This window comes from Macaca fascicularis, chromosome 13 (genome assembly GCF_037993035.2).
Source record: "Macaca fascicularis isolate 582-1 chromosome 13, T2T-MFA8v1.1".
Classification (NCBI taxonomy): domain Eukaryota; kingdom Metazoa; phylum Chordata; class Mammalia; order Primates; family Cercopithecidae; genus Macaca; species Macaca fascicularis.
Window position 1 is genome coordinate 101940936 of NC_088387.1, and position 22430 is coordinate 101963365.

The 22430-nt window shown below is 38.2% G+C and overlaps 1 protein-coding gene across 39 annotated transcripts in view; it reads left to right on the forward strand.

Moving 5' to 3' along the window:
• PUM2 (pumilio RNA binding family member 2) overlaps positions 1–22430 on the forward strand; it is a 106319-nt gene that overhangs the window by 6623 nt on the left and 77266 nt on the right. For 30 of the 39 annotated variants that reach the window (XM_065527351.2, XM_045369727.3, XM_045369729.3 and 27 more), the window contains exon 2: positions 17494–17562. In XM_065527351.2, the coding sequence (XP_065383423.1) occupies positions 17512–17562 (51 nt within the window). In that variant the 5' untranslated portion in view covers positions 17494–17511. Of the gene's footprint in view, positions 1–17493; positions 17563–18490; positions 18616–22430 lie in introns of all 39 variants that reach the window. The other 9 variants (XM_065527357.2, XM_065527358.2, XM_065527355.2 and 6 more) reach the window with 1 other exon arrangement.

Genomic DNA, 22430 nt, shown 5'->3' on the forward strand with positions numbered 1-22430 from the left:
GGCTGGTCTTGAACTCCTGACCTCAAGTGATCCACCCACCTTGTTCTCCCAAAGTGCTGGGATTGCAGGCGTGAGCTACTGTGCCCTGCCCCACACATTTTTTTTTTTGAGAGTTGCAGACATATCATGTGCCACACACTGTCCTTAGGTGTTGGTGATAATGGTGATATGTGGTCCTTGTTTTTAAGGCCTTTATAGGAAAGTAGAGAGAAAGAGGATTAAAATTGTGATTACAGTGTAGCATGCTAGCCTGCCACAGAGGTGGTATTATAAAAGTGCTGTGGTGTGGGCACAGTGGTCCATGCCTGTAATCTCAACACTTTGAGAAACTGAGGCGGGACGATCGATCACTTGAGTCCAGGAATTCAAGAACAGCCTGGCCAGCATAGGGAGACCTTGTCTCTACAAAAAATTTAAAAATTAGTCCGGCACGGTGGCACACACTTATAGTCCAAGCTATTTGGGAGGCTGAGGTGGGAGGGTCACTTGAATCCAGGAGATTGAGGCTGCAGGGAGCTGTGATCGTGCCACTGCATTCCAGGCTGGGCGACAGAGGCCCTGTCTCCCCCCTTCCCCCCCCAAAAAAAAGTGCTGTGGACACATGTAGGTAGAGACTGAAGAAACAGGAAAAACTTTCCATAGGAGGTAAAGCGGAATCTTAAAATATTATAGAAGTAAATTTAGTCCCGAGATGGGTGAAGTGGCATTCGGCCAGAGGGATTAATAGCTGTAGTAATCCTGATGGGGGGAATGGAAGAGCTTAAGGTGCAGTTATAGGGAGGAGGATGACAAAGGAGAGATAGGTAGAAACCCACCAGATTGAAGTCCTTTATCTAATATGGACAGTCCAGGATTGTAATTTAGGATGATTTAGACAATCATGCTGTCCTTGGAAAGCCTTAGAGAATTACTGTGTAGTTTTCCTGGATTATATTAGGAGTTAGGTATTTGACTTTTCCTTGAGGAACTGACTATAAGAAAGACTATGAGGCTGGGCACCTAACACTGGGAGGCGGTGGCAGGTATATTGCTTGAGCTCAGGAGTTTGAGACCAGCCTGGGCAATGTGATGAAACCCCATCTCTACAAGAAACGCAAAAATTAGCTGGGCATGGTGGCTCCAGTCTGTAGTCCCAGCTACTTGGGAGGCTGAGGCACGAGGATCTCTTGATCCCAAGAGGCAGAGATTGCAGTGAGCCAAGATTGAGCCACTGCACTCCAGTGTGGGCAACAGAGTGAGACCCTGTCTCAAAAAAACAAAATAAAGTAAAATAAAAAAACAAGACTATGAAACCTTGTATCTGTTAATGGGAATGTTGAAGATATTTTCTGTTACAACTCTATTGCCTCAATAATGCTCCACTTAAGAAATTGCTTTTTTTTGCTTTGAGACTGGGGTAAGGGCGGGTGTCTCACTCTGTTGCCCAGGCTGGAGTACAGTGGCGAAGTCACTGCTCACTGCAGCCTCAACTGCCCAGTCTCAGGCGGTTCTCTCACTTCAGCCTCCTGAGGAGCTGGGACTATAGGCGCACAACATCATACCCAACTAGTTATTTTTGTATTATTTGTAGATACAAGATCTCGCAGTGTTGCCTTGGCTAGTCTCGAATTTGTTGCCCCAGGTGGTCTTGAATTCCTGGACTCAAACAATCCTCCTGCCTTGGCCTCCTAAAATGCTAGGATTATAGGTCCAAGCCACCATGCCCAACAGAAATTTCTTTTAAAGCTTAGTGTTAAGAATAAGGTTGCATCCAAGGGGTTGGTATAACTTCTTTCTCTGGATAATGAGAATTGTACGTACCCACTGTTTGTACAATTACTAGCACAACTAGTTAGCATTAAACTTACTAGTTTATTTGCTATTTTATTTAATAAATTATTTAGTTATTTTTATTTAGAAACTTTCTTTTTCTTTTTTTTTTTTTTTTAAGGCAAGGTCTCTGTCACCCAGGCTGGAGTGCAGTGGTGTGAACATGACTCACTGCAGCCTTGACCTCCCTGGCTCTAGTGATCCTCCCACCTCAGTCTCTTGAGTAGCTGGGACCACAGGCATGTACCAATACGCCCAGCTAATTTTTTTGTTTGTTATTTTGTGTATTTCCTTTAAGGTAGTCTGCCGTCTTCCAAACATTTGCTTAAGTGAATGAAGTAAGTTTTATTTAAATTATACTGAAGATTTTTTTTTTAAACATAGACCCTTTTAAAAATATATAATTTAGCTGGGCATAGTGTGGCACTACTGTAACCCTAGAGGTTGAGGCAGGAGGATTGCTTGAGCCCAGGTTTGGAGGCTGTGATGGCACCACTGCACTCTAGCCTGGGTGACGGAGTAAGACCCTGTCTGTAAATATATATATGATTTAATACTTAATCCTTGAAACTAACACAGATTTGGTTTCTCTTCATACATTTCTGCCTAGATGTTTGGTGGTGTTTTTGATGTAACTACTTGCCTTTTTAAAACTTAAGCATCTTTAGGAAATTGGCTTGGTCATTTCATCTCACTTTAAAGTTAACCAGTTCAAAGCTTTTCTTGATTACTTGAGGAACTTTAAAAACCAGAATGCATACTAATCACCTAAATGATTCCTTTTTACTTCAAAGATTTATCCAATTCATATATATTTCTTAGACCATTCATAAGTCATAACAAACTAAATATATTTTAAAGCTTTTAACCATAAGTTAGGGTTTTCCTAGACAAAAATTAAATCTCTGTTCTACCCAGTCTTATGAGAAAATTGAATATGTTTCATACCTCACATTCATTTTTCTTTAAGTTGTCTTGGAAATGACTAGAAACACTACATAAAATGTATTTGTGTTAACATTTATAGAAAAGTTATGGTAATACTGGGTTAAGGTTAAAGTTTTAATTGTAGAATTTCTTGGAGCCAGTAACAGAAGGAAGGAAAGATTGAACATGTACTCAGAGCTTGCAAAAGAGGAGGTGGGTGCTACTGAGCAGCATACCTGAAATGTATCGGACAAGGGACCACTTATTTCTGAAAACACTGAGTTAGTGAATAAGGAGCATACTTAGGAAAATTCTAAAGAAACTGCATTAAAGTCTGCTTCTTAAAATTGTTATTTTTCTCCCGTTGTCTCAGACCATGCATTCAGATTTCTTCCTTTAGTTCTGTTACAATTTAGTTAACATTTCTTTTTCTTTTCTTGTTTTTGTTTTGTTTTGAGACGGAGTCTTGCCCTGTTGCCCAGGCTGGAGTTTAGTGGCACAATCTCCGCTCACTACAACCACCACCTCCTGGGTTTAAGCGATGCTCCTGCCTCAGCCTCCCTAGTAGCTGGGATCGCAGGTGCCTGCCACCACACCTAGCTAATTTTTGTATTTTAGTAGAGACGGCCTTTCACCATGTTGGCCAGGCTGGTCTCAAAGTCATGACCTCAAGTGATCCACCCGTCTTGGCCTCGCAAAGTGCTGGGATTACAGGCTTGAACAACCGTACCAGGCCTCTAGTTAACGTCTCTTAAGTTGTTTTTCCTTGGTGAGGTATTAATTCTAATTGATAGCATGTAACAATTGTAAATTACTAAGAGCCATGTGAAACAAGTCTTCATTTGTTGGACTCTCAGCCTAATACTAATAGGAACAAAAAGTAACACAATAACTTTTGTACTTTGATAGTTTCCAAACTGTAATGCAGTTAAGCTGTATTTATATAGGACATTAAGAAATTTATTTTGCTAACTTTAGTAAGTCTTAGCAACATGGAAAAATACAAAGATAAAGCCAACAGTACCTTCTCCTTTACCAAAGTTGAGTGAGGTGTTTATTTTTTCATACTTCCCACAAACATATATAGTCATACATTGCCCCGCTCCTTCTTTAAACAAAAATGGGATCATATGATACACATTAGGCAACTTGGTATTTTTACTTAATATCATGGACATTTTACATATAACTTTAATTACTTGTAATTTTTGTAATGGCTCATTGTTTTAACTTTTTTCTGTTGAGTTTAGCTTATTTTTTAAATTTTGTACTACCATATAAGTGGTGCTGCAGTAAGTATCTTTATATAGTTAATTCATTTGTGTTGGTGCTGTTTGTTTAAGGTAAATTTCCAAAAGAGAAACTTCTGGGTCAAAATATTTTCTTTTTTTGCGGGGATGGGGAGTGGGTGGTGTGCAGGTAAGAGCTATGGCCCCCACTGTGTTGCCTAGGCTGGTCTCCTGGACTCAAGCAGTCCTCCTGCCTTGGCCAACCGAAGTGTTGGGATTACAGGCATGAGCCACTGTGCCCAGTCCAGAGAATTTTATATTGGTTTTTAAACAAAAAGTTCAGTTTGATGTGTCATTAATTCTCTAGAAAGCACTTGCATTTCAGTTTCATGTGTTACCTCAATCTTTGCAACAGCCCTAAGAGGGAGGCATTGTTGTTTCCATTTGCAAACGGACAAATGAGATCAAGTTCATTTAGCTAGTCAGTGGCCAACCTGGAACTGTATGCTAGGTCTTTTGATTCTGATTTCTGTTATACCATGATGATTGATACCAACAAAATTTTTTAGTTGGGAAACGTCTAGGGTGTTTGTGGATACATTCCTTAGCCATATGGTGATGTATGAGTGTTTCAACCCTATCTGCACAGGGGAAGCATCACCTGGAGAGCTTAAAAAATACTAATAAAATTCTGCCTGTCTTGCCGCCCAGACTAATTCAAGCCAGCCTTTGGCAGGTGGAACCTGAGCAACTGTAGTTTATAAAATCCTCCTACCTGGACTCTGATGTGTGTTGTAAGTGTTTGAGAACTAGTGATCTCAAAATTGGGGTGCTCCTATCCCTGAGGGGTACATGAAGAGTTTCCAGACTACATCTGTTAGTGCATTTAGTCTTCTGGGAGTCGGTTATCAGGTCCTCACCATATATGTACTGAGAAAGATGGAACTCTGATCCATTCCGCATCTTAGCGTTGTGTATTTTACCCAGGTAGTTAAACTTTGGCACCAAAGAGTTAGCTTTCTTTTGTGATTAATCCTATCTTACATTGCTGTTGGAGTGAAATGCAGCATTCTATAGAACTGGCATATTTTCACCTCCATTGGTATTTTCTGAATTCATATCAACAATATTTTTGGATGATAGGAGTAATGACTTTTTTTAACCACTTCTTCCTTCCCTAACCTGTTAAAGAATACATTACAAAGCAAAGGACAGTACTAAAATACTTTGAAAGCTAGAAATACATAAATCATGTTTATCACAGCATACTGTCAAATATATTGACTATAAATTAAATGTATGATTTAATTGGCCTTGTTTTTATTTTTATTTTTTTTAATTTTTTTACATTGAGGAATTTATCAAGAGTAGGATAGAACTAACCTAGATGAAATGACATTTGTAAATACTTATCCTGTGTTTTTCTTTTATTTATTATTTTTTGAGATAGAGTTTCACTTGTCGCCCAGGCTGGAGTACAGTGACATGATCTCGACTCACTGTAACCTCCGCCTTTCAGGTTCAAGTGATTCTCCTGCTTCAGCCTCCCAAGAGGCTGGGATTACAGGTGTGTGCCCCCAAAATTGGCTAATTTTTATATTTTTACTAGACAGGGTTTCACCATGTCTGCTAGGCTGGTCTTGAACTCCTGACCTCAGGTAGTCCACCCGCCTTGACCTCCCAAAGTGCTGGGCTTACAGGCATGAGCCACCACATCCGGTCTGCTTTTCTTTTTTCTTTTAAATTAGATGGTGAGAGAATATTTATGTCTACAAACTGGGCTTTGCTTTTTAAAAACCTGGTGTCATAAAAGTAAGGCTAATGATATTTACTGTAGTAGGTATTGAGTGTACACGTAAATTCTTTTATATTCTAAAATGGTTGGAAGCTTTCAAACAAGACTGAAATGAAAATTGAAAATATTTTTCTTTTAAGTGATGCTTAGTTTAGATATTTTATTGTACTTTTTTTTCTTTCTTTTTTTTTTTTTTGAGATGAGTTAACCCTGGTCATTTTCCACCTCCTGGTCTCAAGTGTCCCACTTCCTATCTCAGTGTCCCAAGTAGCTGAGATTACAGACATGTACCACCTTGCATGCAGAATTACATAACTACTGTAATTTATTTGCAAGTCATGATACATATCCTGTATGTAAGTGTATTTAGGAAAAATCTAGTCTTGCTCATACATTGTAGTAAACTTTTTTTTTTGAAATAAGCTATAGAAATGACTTATTTTTTAGTGCTTAGATGTGGCATATTATTAATTTATTAAATATTTGGGTGCTACCATATATAAAGCCATTGATTTCCAAGTTAACATGACTATAAGAACTATATAAATGTGCTGTGATTTTATCATGTATGTATTTTAAGTATTTCTAAAGTTATAACTAGTGTGTGGAAAACATTCTAGGAGTTAAGAACTATCAAATGTAATGTAAAAATAATGCATATCCTTTTTCTAGGTGTGACCATTATTCATGGTTACGTGTGACTCGGCGCATATATGCTTGCATCCTGTTTTTACAAAACTAGGATGATAGGAGCAGAGATTGGTTTTCACGTTCCCTTTTCATGTAATAACCTGGAATATTTGTATTGTATCATTTCCCTTCCCTATTACTATATTCTTAGTATTCCTTTTGACCTCCCTCATAACTAGGAACATTTCATGGAACACTGGCATAACCAGAACAGTTGATGAGATTGTGTGGAATTTTTTTCTTTCCTAGTTATGATTTAGAGAAGTTTTAAAATTTAATGGGCAAGATATATTAGTAATACGTCAACATACCAGTTAAATTCCGTGTGAATTAAGAGAAAGATTGTATGGGGTCAGTTTTAGGGAAAGCTGCATTTGAGCCAGACTTTGAGGGATTTGTGGGATTTGCACATGAAGGGATAAATGGTAAAGAGTTGTCCAGGTGTTTTTGTTTTGTTTTGTTTTGTTTTTGAAACGGAATCTTGCTCTGTCACCCAGGCTGGAGTGCAGTGGCGCAATCTTGGCTCACTGCAACCTTCGCCTCCGGGATTCAGGCGATTCTCTTGCCTCAGCCTCTCAAGTAGCTGAGATTACAGGCACACACCACCCCACCCGGCTGATTTTTGTATTTTTAATAGAGACAGGATTTTACCATGTTGGCCAGGCTGGTGTTGAATTTCTGAGCTCAGGTGATCCACCTGCCTCAGCCTCCTAAAGTGCTGGGATTACAGGCATGAGCCACCACGGCTTTTGGAGAGTAGTGTAATTGGCATTAGCTTGAGTGATGGCTTATGCTTGGTTGGTATGGGAAAGAGCATGGGCTTTGGAGTTTTGGTAGTATTATGTTCTCTACCATTTTAGTAGCTTTGTATATTAGGGTAGGGAAATTGGCAAAGTAATGATACAGTATCTACTTTGCTGGATTGTAGTGAGAATTATATATAATGTGCCTGGTACAATTTGTGGCATAAAATGGGGCGCTCAATAAAATTTCTGTTGTTATTCTCTTTGGGGGAAGGTTGTCTGATTAAAAATTAGTCTCTAAAATTTGTACCCATTTGGAAATAAGTTTTTAGGAAACATTTTCATACACTAGTCAAAAGTACGGTTGAGGAAGTAATAAGTGAAATTAAGTTTATATGAAGGCTTGGACCCTAAGTGAATAAAGAGTAACCCCCTTTATAAAATTGCAGTTTATAAATGTTTTAAAACAATTTTTGTCCAAATTGTGTAACTGACCTTCAAGGCCCAGCTTAGATACCATACCTGCCTTATGTGGCTTTCTGTCAGACAACTGTATGTATTTTATTAAACTTTATTTTTTTCTAACCACCTAGCATTTTTATTATGGAAGCTTTCAAACACATAGAGAGAATAGTAAGTATTGTGAACCCTTGATAGCTACCATCCGTATGCAACATTGTGTGAAATCTTATTTATACCCATATTTTACTTTTTGAAGGAGTATTTCAAAGTAAATCCCAAGCAATATGCCGTTTCAAGCATAAATGCTCTCACTGATGAGGACTTACAAAAACCAAACCCAATCCTCTTGCTAGTATCGTAACTAATAGAATTCCTTACTGTTATCTAATACTCATTCTATATTTGAGTTTCTCTAACTTTTCTCAAAAAAAGTCTTTATAGCTGGTTTGTGAGAAGCAGGATTCAAACAAGGCTTACACAGTTTTTTTTGACATTTAGTCCTATACCACAGTGTATGTAATCTGCTTCCCCCCTTTCAAAATTTTATGTCATAAATATGTATTTGGATCAGTAGTTTTATTATAATATTAGATTGAAGCTTAGTGTTTTTTGGAGGCAGTTCTTCATATGTGGTGGTACTGTTTCATATTACATTACATTATGAGTCATATAATGTCTTACTCCACTATTAGGATGATGTCACATTTTAAATAACAAAATAATTCAGGAATTCTAGGCCAGGTGTAGTGACTCATGCCTGTAATCCCAGCACTTTGGGAGGCTGAGGTGGAAGGATTCCTTGAGCTCAGGAGTTCAAGATAGGCCTGGGCAACATAGTGAGACCCCATCTGTACCACACACACATGCACCCAAAATTTAGCCAGGCCTGGTGGCACCTGTGGTCCGAGTTACTCAGAAGGCTGAGATGTGAGGTTCCTTTGAGCCTGGGAGGTCAAGGCTACAGTGAACCCTGATTACGTCACTGTGCTCCATGTTGGGCAACAGAGCAAGACCCTGTCTCTTAAAAAAAAAAATTATAATGTATCTTTGACTTTAGAACCACTTTTTAAGCCAGGCACATTTGCTCATGCCTGTAATCCTAGCATTTTGGGAGGCCAAGGCAAGGTGCAGATCGCTTGAGTTCAGGAGTTCAGGACCAGCCTGGGCAACATGGCAAAACCCTGTCTCTACAAAAAATGCAAAAATTAGTTTGGCATAGTGGTATGCACTTGTAGCCCCAGCTCCTTAGGATACTGAGTAGAAGGATCACTTGAGCCCAGAAGTTCAAGGCTGTAGTGAGCCATGATCAATGCCACTGCACTCCAGCCTTGGCAATAGTGAGACCCTGCCTTAAAAAAAAAAAGTACCAAACCCCAAAAAACCACTTTTTGTGTTACGTAAAGTTTTCTAAAGCTTGTCATCTTCATTTCCATCTCAATTATTTGACCTGCTTCTTTCAGGCAATACCTAAAGCATCAAAACCCAGCATAGATTGAGGCCGTTTAGTGTGTAGATCTTCTCTAAGTAGTATATTTTTCAAAATAAGGCAACTTTTCTTCAGCAGTATTTTGATTCGTCAAATAAGTCAGTTGAGACGGTGCCTTATAAGATGAGAGACTTTTGTAAAGGCCCAAATATATGGTAATTCCCCTTTCAGAGAATTTTGATGGAACAGAAGTCTTATATTTGCACATATGTAGATTTGTCTAAATGATGAGGTTGGAATAAAACATTTAAAATATTTGAGCTTTGAGCTAATAGGGTCTTGCAAGGAGATTTTTGATTACTGTAAGTCTGTACATTGACAACACTAATTTTTATGCCAAATTTCATTCAAAACATAAAACTTAACTTTTTCTTATTATAGTTGAGTCAGTAATACTATTCTTTGTTATAGAGTTTTTTGCCTTGCTGATAAAGCAAGCAGAGGTAACTCCCCCATGAAAGTATTTGGACAAACTAGAAAACAGACTGTTGATGTAGCCCTTGGTTGATCCACTAGCTAAGTGACTTGTTCATCATCACTAAAAAATTGTATGATTCAATGTATGCCCTCAGAAAAATAAATTTCTGTACTGTTGGTGTGAATAGTAGAAACTTTGTTAAATCTTTGAAGGCTAATGGTCTGCTACAAATACCTAAACCTGAATTTAGATTTACTTTTGTCATGTGAATGAGAAAAGGCGTTGCTAAACAAAAAAATTTTGTTGGCAGATTTGCAATAAAGTGATTTAATTTGCTGAGCAGAAGAAAGTACTCTTTAGGAATTCAGCACTTGTTTGTTTGCCATAGATACCACTAATGTTCAACGATTATGTTCTTTAAAATCAGTCCAGCTGGGTGCAGTAGCTCACACCTTTAATCCTAACAATTTGAGGGGCTGAGGCAGGAGGACTGCTGGAGCCCAGGAGTTTGAGATCAGCCTAGGCAACATAGGGAGACCCCTGTCTCTACAAAAAATACAAAAATTAGCCAGGCGTGGTGGCGTGCACCTTTAGTCCCAGATACTCCCGGAGACTGAGGTGAGGGGATGCAGAGAGCTGTGATTGCTGAGAATGCACCACTGTACTCCAGCTTGGGTGATAGAATGAGACTTTGTCCCCCCCCCCCCCCCAAAAAAAAAAAACAGTCCAAGGAGGATGATTATGAAGAATATGTCCTAAGAAGCTTAAGTCACTCTGTTATTGACTTATTTGTGACTCAACTAGGTTTTTATGTAATTTTGTTGTCTTTGTAATAGATACAGTCTCCAGGCTGTAGATGACAGACTTGGAGAAGTAGTGCCCATGTGAAGTTGCAATCATTAGTCATTTTGTGTTGGTAAATGTCTTCAACAGTACAAAAAGTCTAAGGCAAAGCCTTGTTCATTGTCCTTATGTTAAAATGAGCATTGTATATTAATATATGAAGACATGTAAATAGTCACTATCCAGATACTAATTGATTTTATGATCGAAATTCACATTGCATAAAATGTTTTTTTTATTCATTAAATGTTGAACATTTGACATAGCTAAGACAGTCACTAATCCCTTTGACCCCAGAGGTTAATTTCTACTATGGCGTTAATTTATAATTATAAGATTATAAAAGTGTGATTAGTACCATGTGGCGGTAGAATGGTTTAATACCATATATTGTATCTCCAAATGCTTTCCCGACCTATTTTTAATGGTAGGTATATGGTAAGAAGTTGGACCAGATATCCAGAAATAAATAATATTTTTAATTTAAAAAAATTTTTTGGGAGACTAGGTAATTTGTAAAGAAAAGAGGTTTAATTGTCTCATGGTTCTACAGGCTGTACATAAAGCATAGTGGCTTCTACTTCTGGGGAGACCTCAGGAAACTTAGAATCATGACAGAAGGTGAAGCGAAAGCAGGCACCTCTTATGTGACTGGAGCAGGAGGAAGAGGGGGGAAGGTATTACATACTTTTTAAACAACTGGATCTTAGAAAAACTATCACAAGAATAGCACCAAGGGGATAGCAATAATCCATTCATGAGAACTCCGCCACCATGATCTAGTCACCTTCCAGTAGGCCCCACCCCCAACACTGGGGTTTACATTTTGATGTGAGATTTGGGTGGGGACACAGATCCAAACCATATCTCAGGGTCTCACTATGTTAAACTCCTGGGCTCAAGCGATCTTTCTATATTGGCCTCCCAAAGTGCTGAGATTACAGGCATGACCCATCCTGCCCAGCCAAAACAGGTAACTTTTAATGATGTAAATGTCCTATATTAATGCATTTTTTTTGGTTCTTTACACAAGCTATTTATCAATTTTTTGGCTTTTGTTTTGTTGTTGTTGTTGTTGTTGTTGTTGTTTGAGACAAGGTCTTACTCTTACCATGGCTCACTGCAGCTTCAACCTCCCGGGCTCAAGCGATCCTCTCATCTCAGCCTCTCGGGTAGCTGAGACCACAGGTGTGCACCATAATGCCTAGCTAATTTTTTAATTTTTTTGTAGAGATAGGTCTCCCTGTGTTGCCAAGGATGGTCTTGAATTCCTGGCCTCAAGCGATCCTCCCACTATAGCCTCATAATGTGTTAGGATTACAGGCATGAGGCACTGTGCTCAGTTGTTGACTTTTTGGATTATGCACTAGTAAATAGGAAAACTATCACTGAGTTAAATCAAGTTGTTATATGAGTACTTCACCTATTTTTCCTCACATCGTTAGTAACAATCTGCCTATAGAAAAATTAGCTAATATTGTTAAAGTTTAGAATGAGCAAAATAAGACACTGTCATTTCTTTTGCTAGGAAACAGTCATAACCTCAAAAATGACTTTTTAATTCAAATATAAGATTATACTGGGTCTTGGCCAAAGAAAAGTTTCTGTCATATGTTTTCTGTGTTGGTAAGTTCTAATTATTTATTAAAGAAAATAATATTGGAGATTTGAACCTTAATAATGCAGACCAAAAAAAATTGAAGATAGAATTTATACCCCAAGCAGTACATGGTACCATAACTCCTGAATACATTTTTTTCAAAGAAACAGTGAAATAGTATATAACCAGTTGCTAGTAGGTTCTATTGCTTGTTGGAAAAGATCTTTCCTCCCTAAGATTTAATCATTCGGATAAAGTCACTAAATTTATATCCAAATTCTAACTTTTTTATTGCCATCAGATGACACCAGCATTTGTAGCTGTTTAAGAGACAGCAGATTGACGTACTTCAGAAATTTAGGAGTCCCACTTAGTGGCATATGGGCAACTGTCTCCCCATCCCTTCAACTTTATTATAGTCTGTATGGTGATTATTGCATGGAAGTTGGAAAAGTTATTTGTCTCCCATTGTCTTGCCCAATTTCTCCTTCATTCTCTTTCTCATAATTGAAATAAACAGTAACACCCTAAACAGAAAAGCCAAGCTTAAGTCATGCTGGTGGGGTGGGGTTTTTTTAAAGTCTTTTTACTATGACTACCCTGATTATTGAAAGATAATAAAATCACCTCCATTTAGATATGATCCGTAACCCCCAGTTGTTGGGGGCAAAAAAATAAAAAATAAAACACTCTAGTAGTATAAGTGAAAAAGTTGAAAGCAAAGCCCTGATGCTTAACTTTCGGTATACTCATATTTGGAAGTGGATTTTGTGTATTTGAGTTTTGGGGAGCAGTCAAGAGAGAAGATGAACGAGAGCAGAGGTCTGCAAACTGTGGCCTGCAGGCCAAATCTGACCCATCACCTGTTTTTGCATGGCCCACTCTATGGGAATGGTTTTTACATTTTTTGATTGTTGGAAAAAATTTTAGAAGAAAAATTTGTGATACATGAAAAACACATGAAACTCAGAATTTACAGTTTATCAAGTTTTATTGGGACATATCTGTGCTGATTCATTTTGGTATTGTCTGTAGGTGCTTTCGTGCTGCAGGGGCATAATTGAGTAGTTGCAGCAGAGGTCATATGGCCTGCACAGCCTAAAATGTTGACTCCTACACTAGGGGCATGATTTATCCCAACAGTAAGAATGGATCCAAAGAGCTTAGAGACCTCTCAAAATTATCCAGAGGTTCTTTAACTTACATGACCTCATCTATTTGGACCACTGATAAAAACCTGAAAGTAAGCAAAAAAGGTAAAGCTCTAGTGCTTACTTTGACTCTTGAGAAAAATTCGTGTCTACTACTGATACTGTTTTTTTCTTTTCTTCTTTTTTTTCTGCTTTAGATACTGGTTTTAACAGTTTTCTTGGGTTTGCCTTTTCCCCACATTGACTACCTTCTTAGTAACCATGGCTGTTAGATTAGAGGTCTCTGCATAATTTTTCTCTTTGGGGGGCAGCTTTAAGGCTGCTGGCCAAAGCTCAGTCACTGAAATCTGAGGTTGGTCTTGTATTAAGGTCCGATCTAGCACTTTATTTTAGCTGTTACGGATAACAGTAACCAAGGGATTGAATATTTCTCCTTAAAATTAGTGTGCGTTTTCTTAGACATTTACTTTGTGAAAGTTAAGTCCATCTTTAAATTCCATTGGTAACTTTTACCCTTAGTAACTGAGCGCAGCCCAACTCCTGTTCCATACCATGAGGGACCACGTGGCCACCTAGGAATCAAAAGTTTCTCATCCCCTATCCTTTCGTTCTATTCCCAAACAGCGTATTTCTTTTCTTTTTCTCTCCCCAAGTTGTCTGAACAAACCACGTTTCTGTGAGCCAGGGCTGTACATTAGCAAATCCCACTTCTGACACCAAATGTAAGGCTGGAGGATAAAAACACAGTTTATCCTACTGTACCCTTACAATACAGATCACTTCTGTGATCCCACATGTATTACTTGATATGCTATATCAAGCAATCTGTCCTGCAGCAAATTCTCCAGTGGACACCAGCTGGATGTCCTCTAACTCATTTCTGACCCTGTCTCCCTGGAGAGAGCATCAGCTCCCACAGACTGAGGGCTTGGGCCTGTAAGACTGTCCCTCCACTTCAGATTCCAGTCACAAGTCGTAGGTTGTTACCTAGATTTCTGACTGACCAGCTGTAAATCAGGTGTCCCTCTAACCTTCTTTGGTCAATTAATTTGCTAGAACAGTTGACAGAACTCAGGGAAACACTTTACTTAAATTTACCCATTTATTATAAAGGATATTACAAAGAATACCGTTGAGAATAGCCAGATGGAAGAGATGCATTAGGATGAGGTTTGGGAGAATGGGGCAGGCCACTCTCCAGGAACCTCCAAGAGTTCAGCTATCTGTAAGCTCCCAGAATTCAGACATTTTGGAATTTTGCAGAAGCCTCACCTCATTACATAGGCATTAAAATCCTTGGTGATAACTAAGTTTTCAGTCACTCTCTGGAAGCGGGAGGGGGAAGTGAAAGTTCAAACTCTCTAATCAAGAGGATGGTTCCCCTGGCAACCAGCCCCCAGTCAGTCAGCTCATTAGCATGCAGAAGACACTCATTACTCCAGCAATTCCAGGGGTTTTAGGAGCTTTTTGCCAGGAAATGGACAAAGGCCAAAAATACATTTTACAGTATTACAGTTTCAGCCTTTATTCTAAGATGGTATTTTCACCAGGTGTAAAAGTCTGGATTGGCACTCCTTTCAGCACTTTAAAATCTTGTCCTTTATGTTCTGGGCCCCGTTATTTCTGGTTCCAAGTTAGCAGTCATTCATATATCATTGTTCCTCTCTATGTAATGTGTTGTTTTTTTTCTGGCAATCTTCAGGACTTTTTATCTTTGATTTTCAGTGTTTTTATAATGAGTGTAGGTGTAGAATTGTTTGTTCTTTGTTATCTATCCTCGTGGTCACGGGATTTCTTGAATCTGTAAATTTGACTCTCACCAAATTTGGGGGGATTCTGGCCATTGTTTTCTTCGATATTTTTACCACCCTGTTCATTCGTGGAACTCCAGTTACATGTAAGTTGTACTTTTTGGTATTGTTCATGTGAAAATTATACATTAGGTCATTCTTGTAACACCCAACTAAATCAGAATCTAGGGTCCAGAGGAAAAAGGCACTTGAGCACTTAACATCTGATCAAAAAATTAAATTTTCAACAAGAAAATTTAATTTCCAGCTATAGAAATGGCCCACTGTAACCCTGAGACCTGTTTTACCTAGTAGCACCGGAAGCAACTTGCCACTACTCTGAGACCAGCTTCATCTAGTCAGAGCTTGCCAGTTCTCAAAAGCTGCTCTGGTACCAATCTGTCAAAACAGTCTGTAACGTTTCTCTAATAACTTACAGTCTTCTCTTTGTTCTTCAGACATACCCAGGACCATCCAGTGTGTATACATATGCTCCAAATTACATTATTTTCCTTTTTTTAATTTTTTATTTTTTTGAGACGGGGGGACTTTCATTCTGTTACCCATGCAGGAGTGCAGTGGCACACTCACGGGTCATTGTAGCCTTGACTTCCTGGACTTCAGGCGATCCTGCTTGGGACTCAGCCTCCCAAGTAGCTATGGCCATAGGCATGCCCTGCCATAGCAGGCTGATTTTTGTATTTTTTGTAGAGACATTGTTTTTACCTATGACCAAATAGGACCATATGGAGAACATAAGGTCTTTTTTTTTTTTTTTTTTTTTTTTTTTTGAGACAGGGTCTTGCTCTGTCACCCAGGCTGGAGTACAGTGGCACAATTATGGCTTACGGCTGTAGCCTTGACCTCCCAGGCTCAAGCGATATTCCCACCTTAGCCTCCCAAGTAGCTGGGCCCATAGGCATGCACCAACGTGTGCAAAGCTAATTTTGAAATTTCTTGTAAAAATGGAGTCTCGCCATGTTGCCCAGGCTGATCTCTTAACTCCTGGGCTCAAATAATCCACCCACCTTGGCCTCCCAAAGTACTGGGGTTATAGACATGAGCCACTGCACCTAAATTAGATTCTTGCTTCCTAAATACAGCATTTTCAATTTAGAGAGTCATCTCTGTTTTATTTGGCTTTGACATTCTATAGGTCACTGAAGCTCTGTTCATTTTTTTCCCACTATTTTCCCATTCTTCAAATTAGAAATCTTGTTGATACATTTTCAAGTTCATTGACCCTTTCTTTTGTTGTTTTACAATCTGCTAAGTGCATCCAGTGTAATTTTAAAATATTTTCTTCAGTTTTAGAATTGGTTATTTTTGTAGTTTTTCTTTCTCTGCTGAAGTTTTGCATTTGTTCATTCTTTAGGAGCATATTTATCTTTATATCTTTGAACACAGCTATGGTAGTTGCTTTAGGATTCCTGTCTGCTAATTCTAACCTGGGTCATCTTGGAGTGGTTCTTTATTAATTGACTTTTTCCATTAGGTCACATTTTCCTTTTTTCTCACCTGTCTAGTAATTGCAGATTGTATTCCAGACTTCATGATTAATGTATTGAAGATGCTCTAGATTCTGTTGTTTCTTTGGAGAATATGGAGGGTGTGTGTGTGTGTGTTTGGTTTTTTTTTTTTTTTTTTTTTTTTTTTTGCTCACTGTAACCTCTGTGTTCCAGGTTGAAGTAATTCTTCTGCCTCCCGAGTAGCTGAGACTACAGGCGTGTGCCACTGCACCCAGCTAATTTTTTTGTGTTTTTGGTAGATGCGGGGTTTCACCATATTGGCCAGGCTGGTCTCAAACTCCTGACCTCCAGTTATCCACCCACCTTGGTCTTCCAAAGTGCTGGGGTTATAGTCATGAGCCACCACACCTAGCCGAATGCTGGGTTTTGTTGGGACTCAACCTCCAAATTTCTGTGACTTTTGTGGTGGTCAGCAGTAGAAATTTCTGCTCAGTTCTTTTAGCCTTAAGTGAGCTCCTTGGAGTCTGTCTCACATATGTGCAGTTCAGGTGTCATCTAAAAATCCCGGTGTAATTTATACACGGGACATGGTGTGTCCTCTCTGGGATTCCCTTTCTTACTTTCCAGCAGCTCTGGTTGCTCCAGACTCTGTCCTTTGATTTCTTCAGGCCATTAAGGCTGGGTTCTTAAGGACCCTTCTTCCACATCCAGGCCTTCCCTCAGGCAGAAATGCCATTTAAAAAAAGAAACAACAACAACCAAACAAAAAATCTTACTCTGTGCTACTCCTTTCTTTAAAGGGTAGACTATTCTCCAGTTTCTGGGCTTTAATTGTTTTTTATTGCCTTCACATAGTTGTTGGCACACAGAATAATTCAAGAACCCTTGACCTCATGTTTTTCCATAGGTTTTAAGGTAGGTTGCTGTCATGAACTGTGGGAAAACCTGTCTCCATAGAGAAATCAGTGCTTCCCTTTCTCAGATCATGCTAATATTAGTCATAACAGCAGTATAATAAAATAGTTGAAGAAGTCTGTTTAAACATTTCTTTGTACTAATTTTTGTTTTTGTTATTCAACAGGTTTGATCTGTGGATGAAATGAATCATGATTTTCAAGCTCTTGCGTTAGAATCTCGGGGAATGGGAGAGGTAAATGTTTACAAATACTAAGAACTTACACCTCACTTTATTTTGAGCCATTGGAACTTAATTTGTTTTTTTAACCATCAACCTTCCTGGAAATAGTGGTCATATCTTCCAAACTATGTGGAGGGGTTTAAATTTCAGATTGTACAATTCTATTGTGATTTTGGCTTTAAAAAAAGAAAAAACTTTTAGCAGTAATTTTTAGTGTGATTATTTGTGTCTAGGTGATTTGATTGACTTGGTGAGATAATTTCTTATATTTCGGTAATGAACTGTAATTAGCTTTGCTCGAAAAAAAAATCTAGCCTTGTTCTGCTGTTTTATATATGTATGCTGTATTTACTTTAGTCATACTTGTTTTACTATTCTCCCTTCCAAAAATCTCTTGTTCACCGAAAACTGTTTACTTAACAAACTTCTAATCTTCTACAAGACTCAGCTGTGATGTATCTATTGTCTAGTTGCTATCTGCCATAGAATTAAGCACTTCATCTGACTTCTAGTTCTTTATACAGTCTTTTATTATATTGCTGGTTACAGTTTGTTTTACACTTGTCTCCTCTATAAATTATTAGCTTTGAATGCCTAGCATAGTAGACACTTTGCATTTCTTAATAGATTTTATCATTCTTGTTAATCTGTGTTTTTCTTTGGGGCACCAAAGTTAACCTCATCATTACATATTTTAAGGCATCAAATACTTAGTTTTTCATATAGCTAATGAATACTTAGAGAACTTTGATTATGGAAACTCTTGTGGTGACATCTGTATTTTGTCATGTTCTGTACTACTAACATAGACTTTGATAATAGAAGATAACAGTGAACAGACCTAAGATGTGTAATTAACTGCTTGCTCCTGGAGATTATTTTACCTTGGTAGAATAGAGACCTTCATGAGACTCACTCCATCCAATGCTGTGCTCTTCAGATGCAGAAAAGAGTCCAAGTCTCTCCTTTGGGCCACAAGAGGGCACCCTGCAGCTAGCTAACCCTCCCCTTCTTCAGAACAGCGTTTTCCAAAGAGTATGTCATTTTCAAAGGACTGATTTAAGGGTGAGTTAAGGTGCTTAAGCTTAAGTATTGCCAAAATAAACTTGTTAGACCAGTGCATAAGGTAAAATTCTCAGCCCTAAGAAAAATTGAAGAAATTGGATTTTTTTTGTTAAACAAAATCTATAGCTTCACTGCAGTGCAATATCTGGTTAGGCATTATTTATGCTATTGGCAAATAAGAGGCAGATGAGAAGAGCTTTTATTCTTTCCTGGCCACTAGTTTTCTTTGGTCTTTAAAAAGCAGAATAACATATGTTAAAAGCAGGGTTGAACAGTGCTTCAACCTTCTTGTCTGTGACAAACTTGAACTTGCTGATAATTCTTTAAGAACAAGAGAGTCGTACCCCTACATTAATTTTAGACTCCCTGTATCACTTCTTAGATGTATATTGTATGTGTTTTCAAACTGGTGTTTTTTCACTCTCTAAATATTTAGTAATTCTAAAGTTAGCTTTGCAGAGCAAAAAAATGTCATAATCAGAAACAGTGGTTGAAAGAGTTTAGTTATTTGGGGGATGGAGGAAGGATATCTGAGGTTTTTAGAAAAGAGTAGCTTGGTTGAATGGTACATTAAGAGAAAAAAGCTTAAATCCAGACTTTTTATTGGACATGTCAGATATGCAGAGTGAAAGTGACCAGGGTTTAGACTTCCTGCTACCTGGTGGATAGCAGCATGTCAGTGTATCTGTGTAACCTTCATCCAGTAAAAATATTTTTTAAAATAAGATGTTCTCATTAGTTTTATTTCTTAGCAGTTTAAGCACTAATACCGTCACCTCAGAGATAGCTAAGAAAAACCTACTGAGATTTCTGTCTCTGGGTTCTCTCTCCCACAAGCCTTTCTATCTTTCCTCATCTCACAGGCAGCAGGGAACCTTCTGGGATTTCCTTCTTTGCCTGTCTCTCTCTCACCAGTCTTCTCCTCCTTTCCTGACAGGTGAGGTTTTTTTGTTTTTTTAATATCCCAGAATTCATTCATTGGAGTAAATTAAAAGCAGCCTTGAGTTTCTGGCTCTTGAGTTTTCTAAAAATACTTTTTTCTTTTTAATGCAAAACTCTTTTTAAAATAGATTGCCCTCGTCTTGACTTTCTTTAAAAATAGTTTTTGCTTACTATGTCTTAAGTTTTGTAAATCTCTAATGTACAAAGTGTTGCATCTACATATAGGACTAATTTCAAATTTACTGTTTTATAGATCATGATGTCTTTACTGAGCCATCATCAGAAGGCATCCAGAAATAAGAGCAGATTTATACTCACCTATTCGTAAACTTACCCTCTCTGTTTTTACACTGATACTATGTTTCTGTCGAAAGACCTACTGATTTGCATTTTATGTCATGTGCCTTAAAAAGAGCAAAACTAATCTATAGGGGATTGAACCCTGCTTTATTAGTGTAAAGTCAGACACACTGCATAGGCTCATAACTATTAGCTTCTCTAGGTTGTTGGGGGCACATATAGCTGGGTTTCTGCTTGCTTTTAAATAACAGAAAAGAGGGCCCTGTCTGATATTCTTCAAAAAATCCAGAATCTAACTTTAAATCACTGAATTAATGTCTTTTATTTTGAGAATGTCTTTATAGCTTAGTATGATAAACAGTGCTTTCTCCTGTGTTTCCAACACACTAATATATAAAGAAAGCATTAAAGAAAGCCTGTGTGCTAAGATTCTATGTAGTGTGGTGAAGTTGAAGACTTACTAGATAGGCGAGTAAGGAGACTTGTGTTTTCTCTCAGATCTCTCACTAGTGTTATGACCTTGAGTAAGACTGACTGACTTTAAAAATAGTAATAAAAATAACCTTTTGTATGAATCACATACATCTCTCAAATGCTCTTATTTTAATCTAAGTTCTTAGGGATAACTGGAATGGAAACCAGCCATTTCAAATAGTGTTTAAATAGCTGATCATAGTTTGTCTACATAATCTCTAAACAATTCTATCTTAAAATTTACCCACTGTAATAGGAAGAATATTATGATAATATTTTAAGCCTTTTTATTTTTTTTTATTCCCAGTGGTGATGTAATACTGGATTCTTTTTTCTTTTTTTTTGCTAGTCTATGTCTGTAGAATAATACTGGAAATTTTCAGAAATCATGATGAATTAAAATATGATTGAAAAGAACTATCTTTTATGGTAGTTAAGTATGAAGAGAAGGGCCTTAGAATTAAGTAGATAGATATGGGTTCAAATCCCATTGTTAACATTTGCCAGCTGTGTATGTAACCTTGGTCAGTTTTCCTTATGCAAAATGTGACTATAGTAGTAAACTGTTCTTTCTAAGTAGTGGGCTTTCATCATCCCCCTAGGGTAGTCAAACCAACTCAAGAGAAAAGAAGTCAAACAGCTATAGACAAAATTGTTATAGTGAATAATATAATATTTGAAATAGTTGAATGTTGTGTGTCAGTAAGTTAAGTCATGTTTGATAACATTAAAGAATTCATACTGTTGGTAGTGAAGATACCTAATATTTATGTGTCTGCTATGTACTACATGTCATTCTTTTTTTTTGGAGATGGAGTCTCGCTCTGTTGCCTAGGCTGGAGTGCAGTGGCGTGATCTCGGCTCACTGCAACCTCCACCTCCCAGGTTCAAGTGATTCTTCTACCTCAGCCTCCCGAGTAGCTGGGACTACAAGCGCGTGCCTCTACGCCTGGCTAATTTTGTGTATTTTTAATAGAGACAGGGTTTCATCGTGTTAGCCAGGGTGGTCTCAATCTCCTGACCTCGTGATCTGCCCGCCTTGGCCTCCCAAAGTGGTAGGATTACAGGCGTGAGCCACTGCACCTGGCCCTAGATGTCATTCTAAGCAGTTTACAGATGAGGAGACTGAAGCTCAGAAAAGGTTCATTAAAACTAGTCCAAGGCCACATAATAGTACTTGAAGAGCAGTTTGAACTCAGAGAAGTTTTGAGTGTTTACAGTACTACTTCCTGTTGGAAGTGACGATATTTAGTAATGTTTGCTGTTGATACCAAGGATTTGGGGAAGTAGTATGAGTTGAGAAAATAAAAATGTTAATATCTTTTATTAACAGAAAAGATTAAAGTTTGGAAAAGCACCATTTTTGTGTTCTATGGAGTTACTTTGTGTTTTGTTCTCTATGTTCTCTATGTTCCATTTGTTGTTGTTTGTTTGGTTTGTTTTTTGTTTTGGAGATAGGATCTTGCTCTGTGGCCCAAGCTGGAGTGTAGTGGCATCGTCTCAACTTACTGCAACCTCTGACTCCTGGGCTCAAGTGATCCTCCCATATCCGCCTCCCCGGTATCTGGGACTACAGGTGCACGCCACCACGCCTGGCTAATTTTTATATTTTTTGTAGAGACAGAGTTTTGCCATGTTGCCTAGGCTGGTCTCGAACTCCTGAGCTCAAGCAGTCTGCCTGCCTCAGCTAAATTATAGCTCACTGCAGTGTCAACCTCCCAGGCTCATTCTTTCCTCCTGTCTCAGCCTCCTAAGTAGCTGGGACTAGAGGTACATGCCACCACACCTGGCTAATTTATTTTATATTTATTTATTTATAATTATTTTATTTTTAAAAAGAGACAGGGTCTCACAGTGTTGGCCAGGCTGGTCTCTAGCTCCTGGGCTCAAATTATCTTCATATCTCCCACAATGCTGGGATTACAGGCATGAGTCTCTGCTCCCTGCTACAACTTAGTTTTGAGGATCTGTTCTTACCTCTTTTGAGCTTCCATTATAAGTAGAGTGACTTTACATTCTGATTTGCCCAGGACAGCTCAGATCTGTATCTTCTCATGGCATAATTATTAATAGCATCTCTTTTCGCAGAAATATCCCAT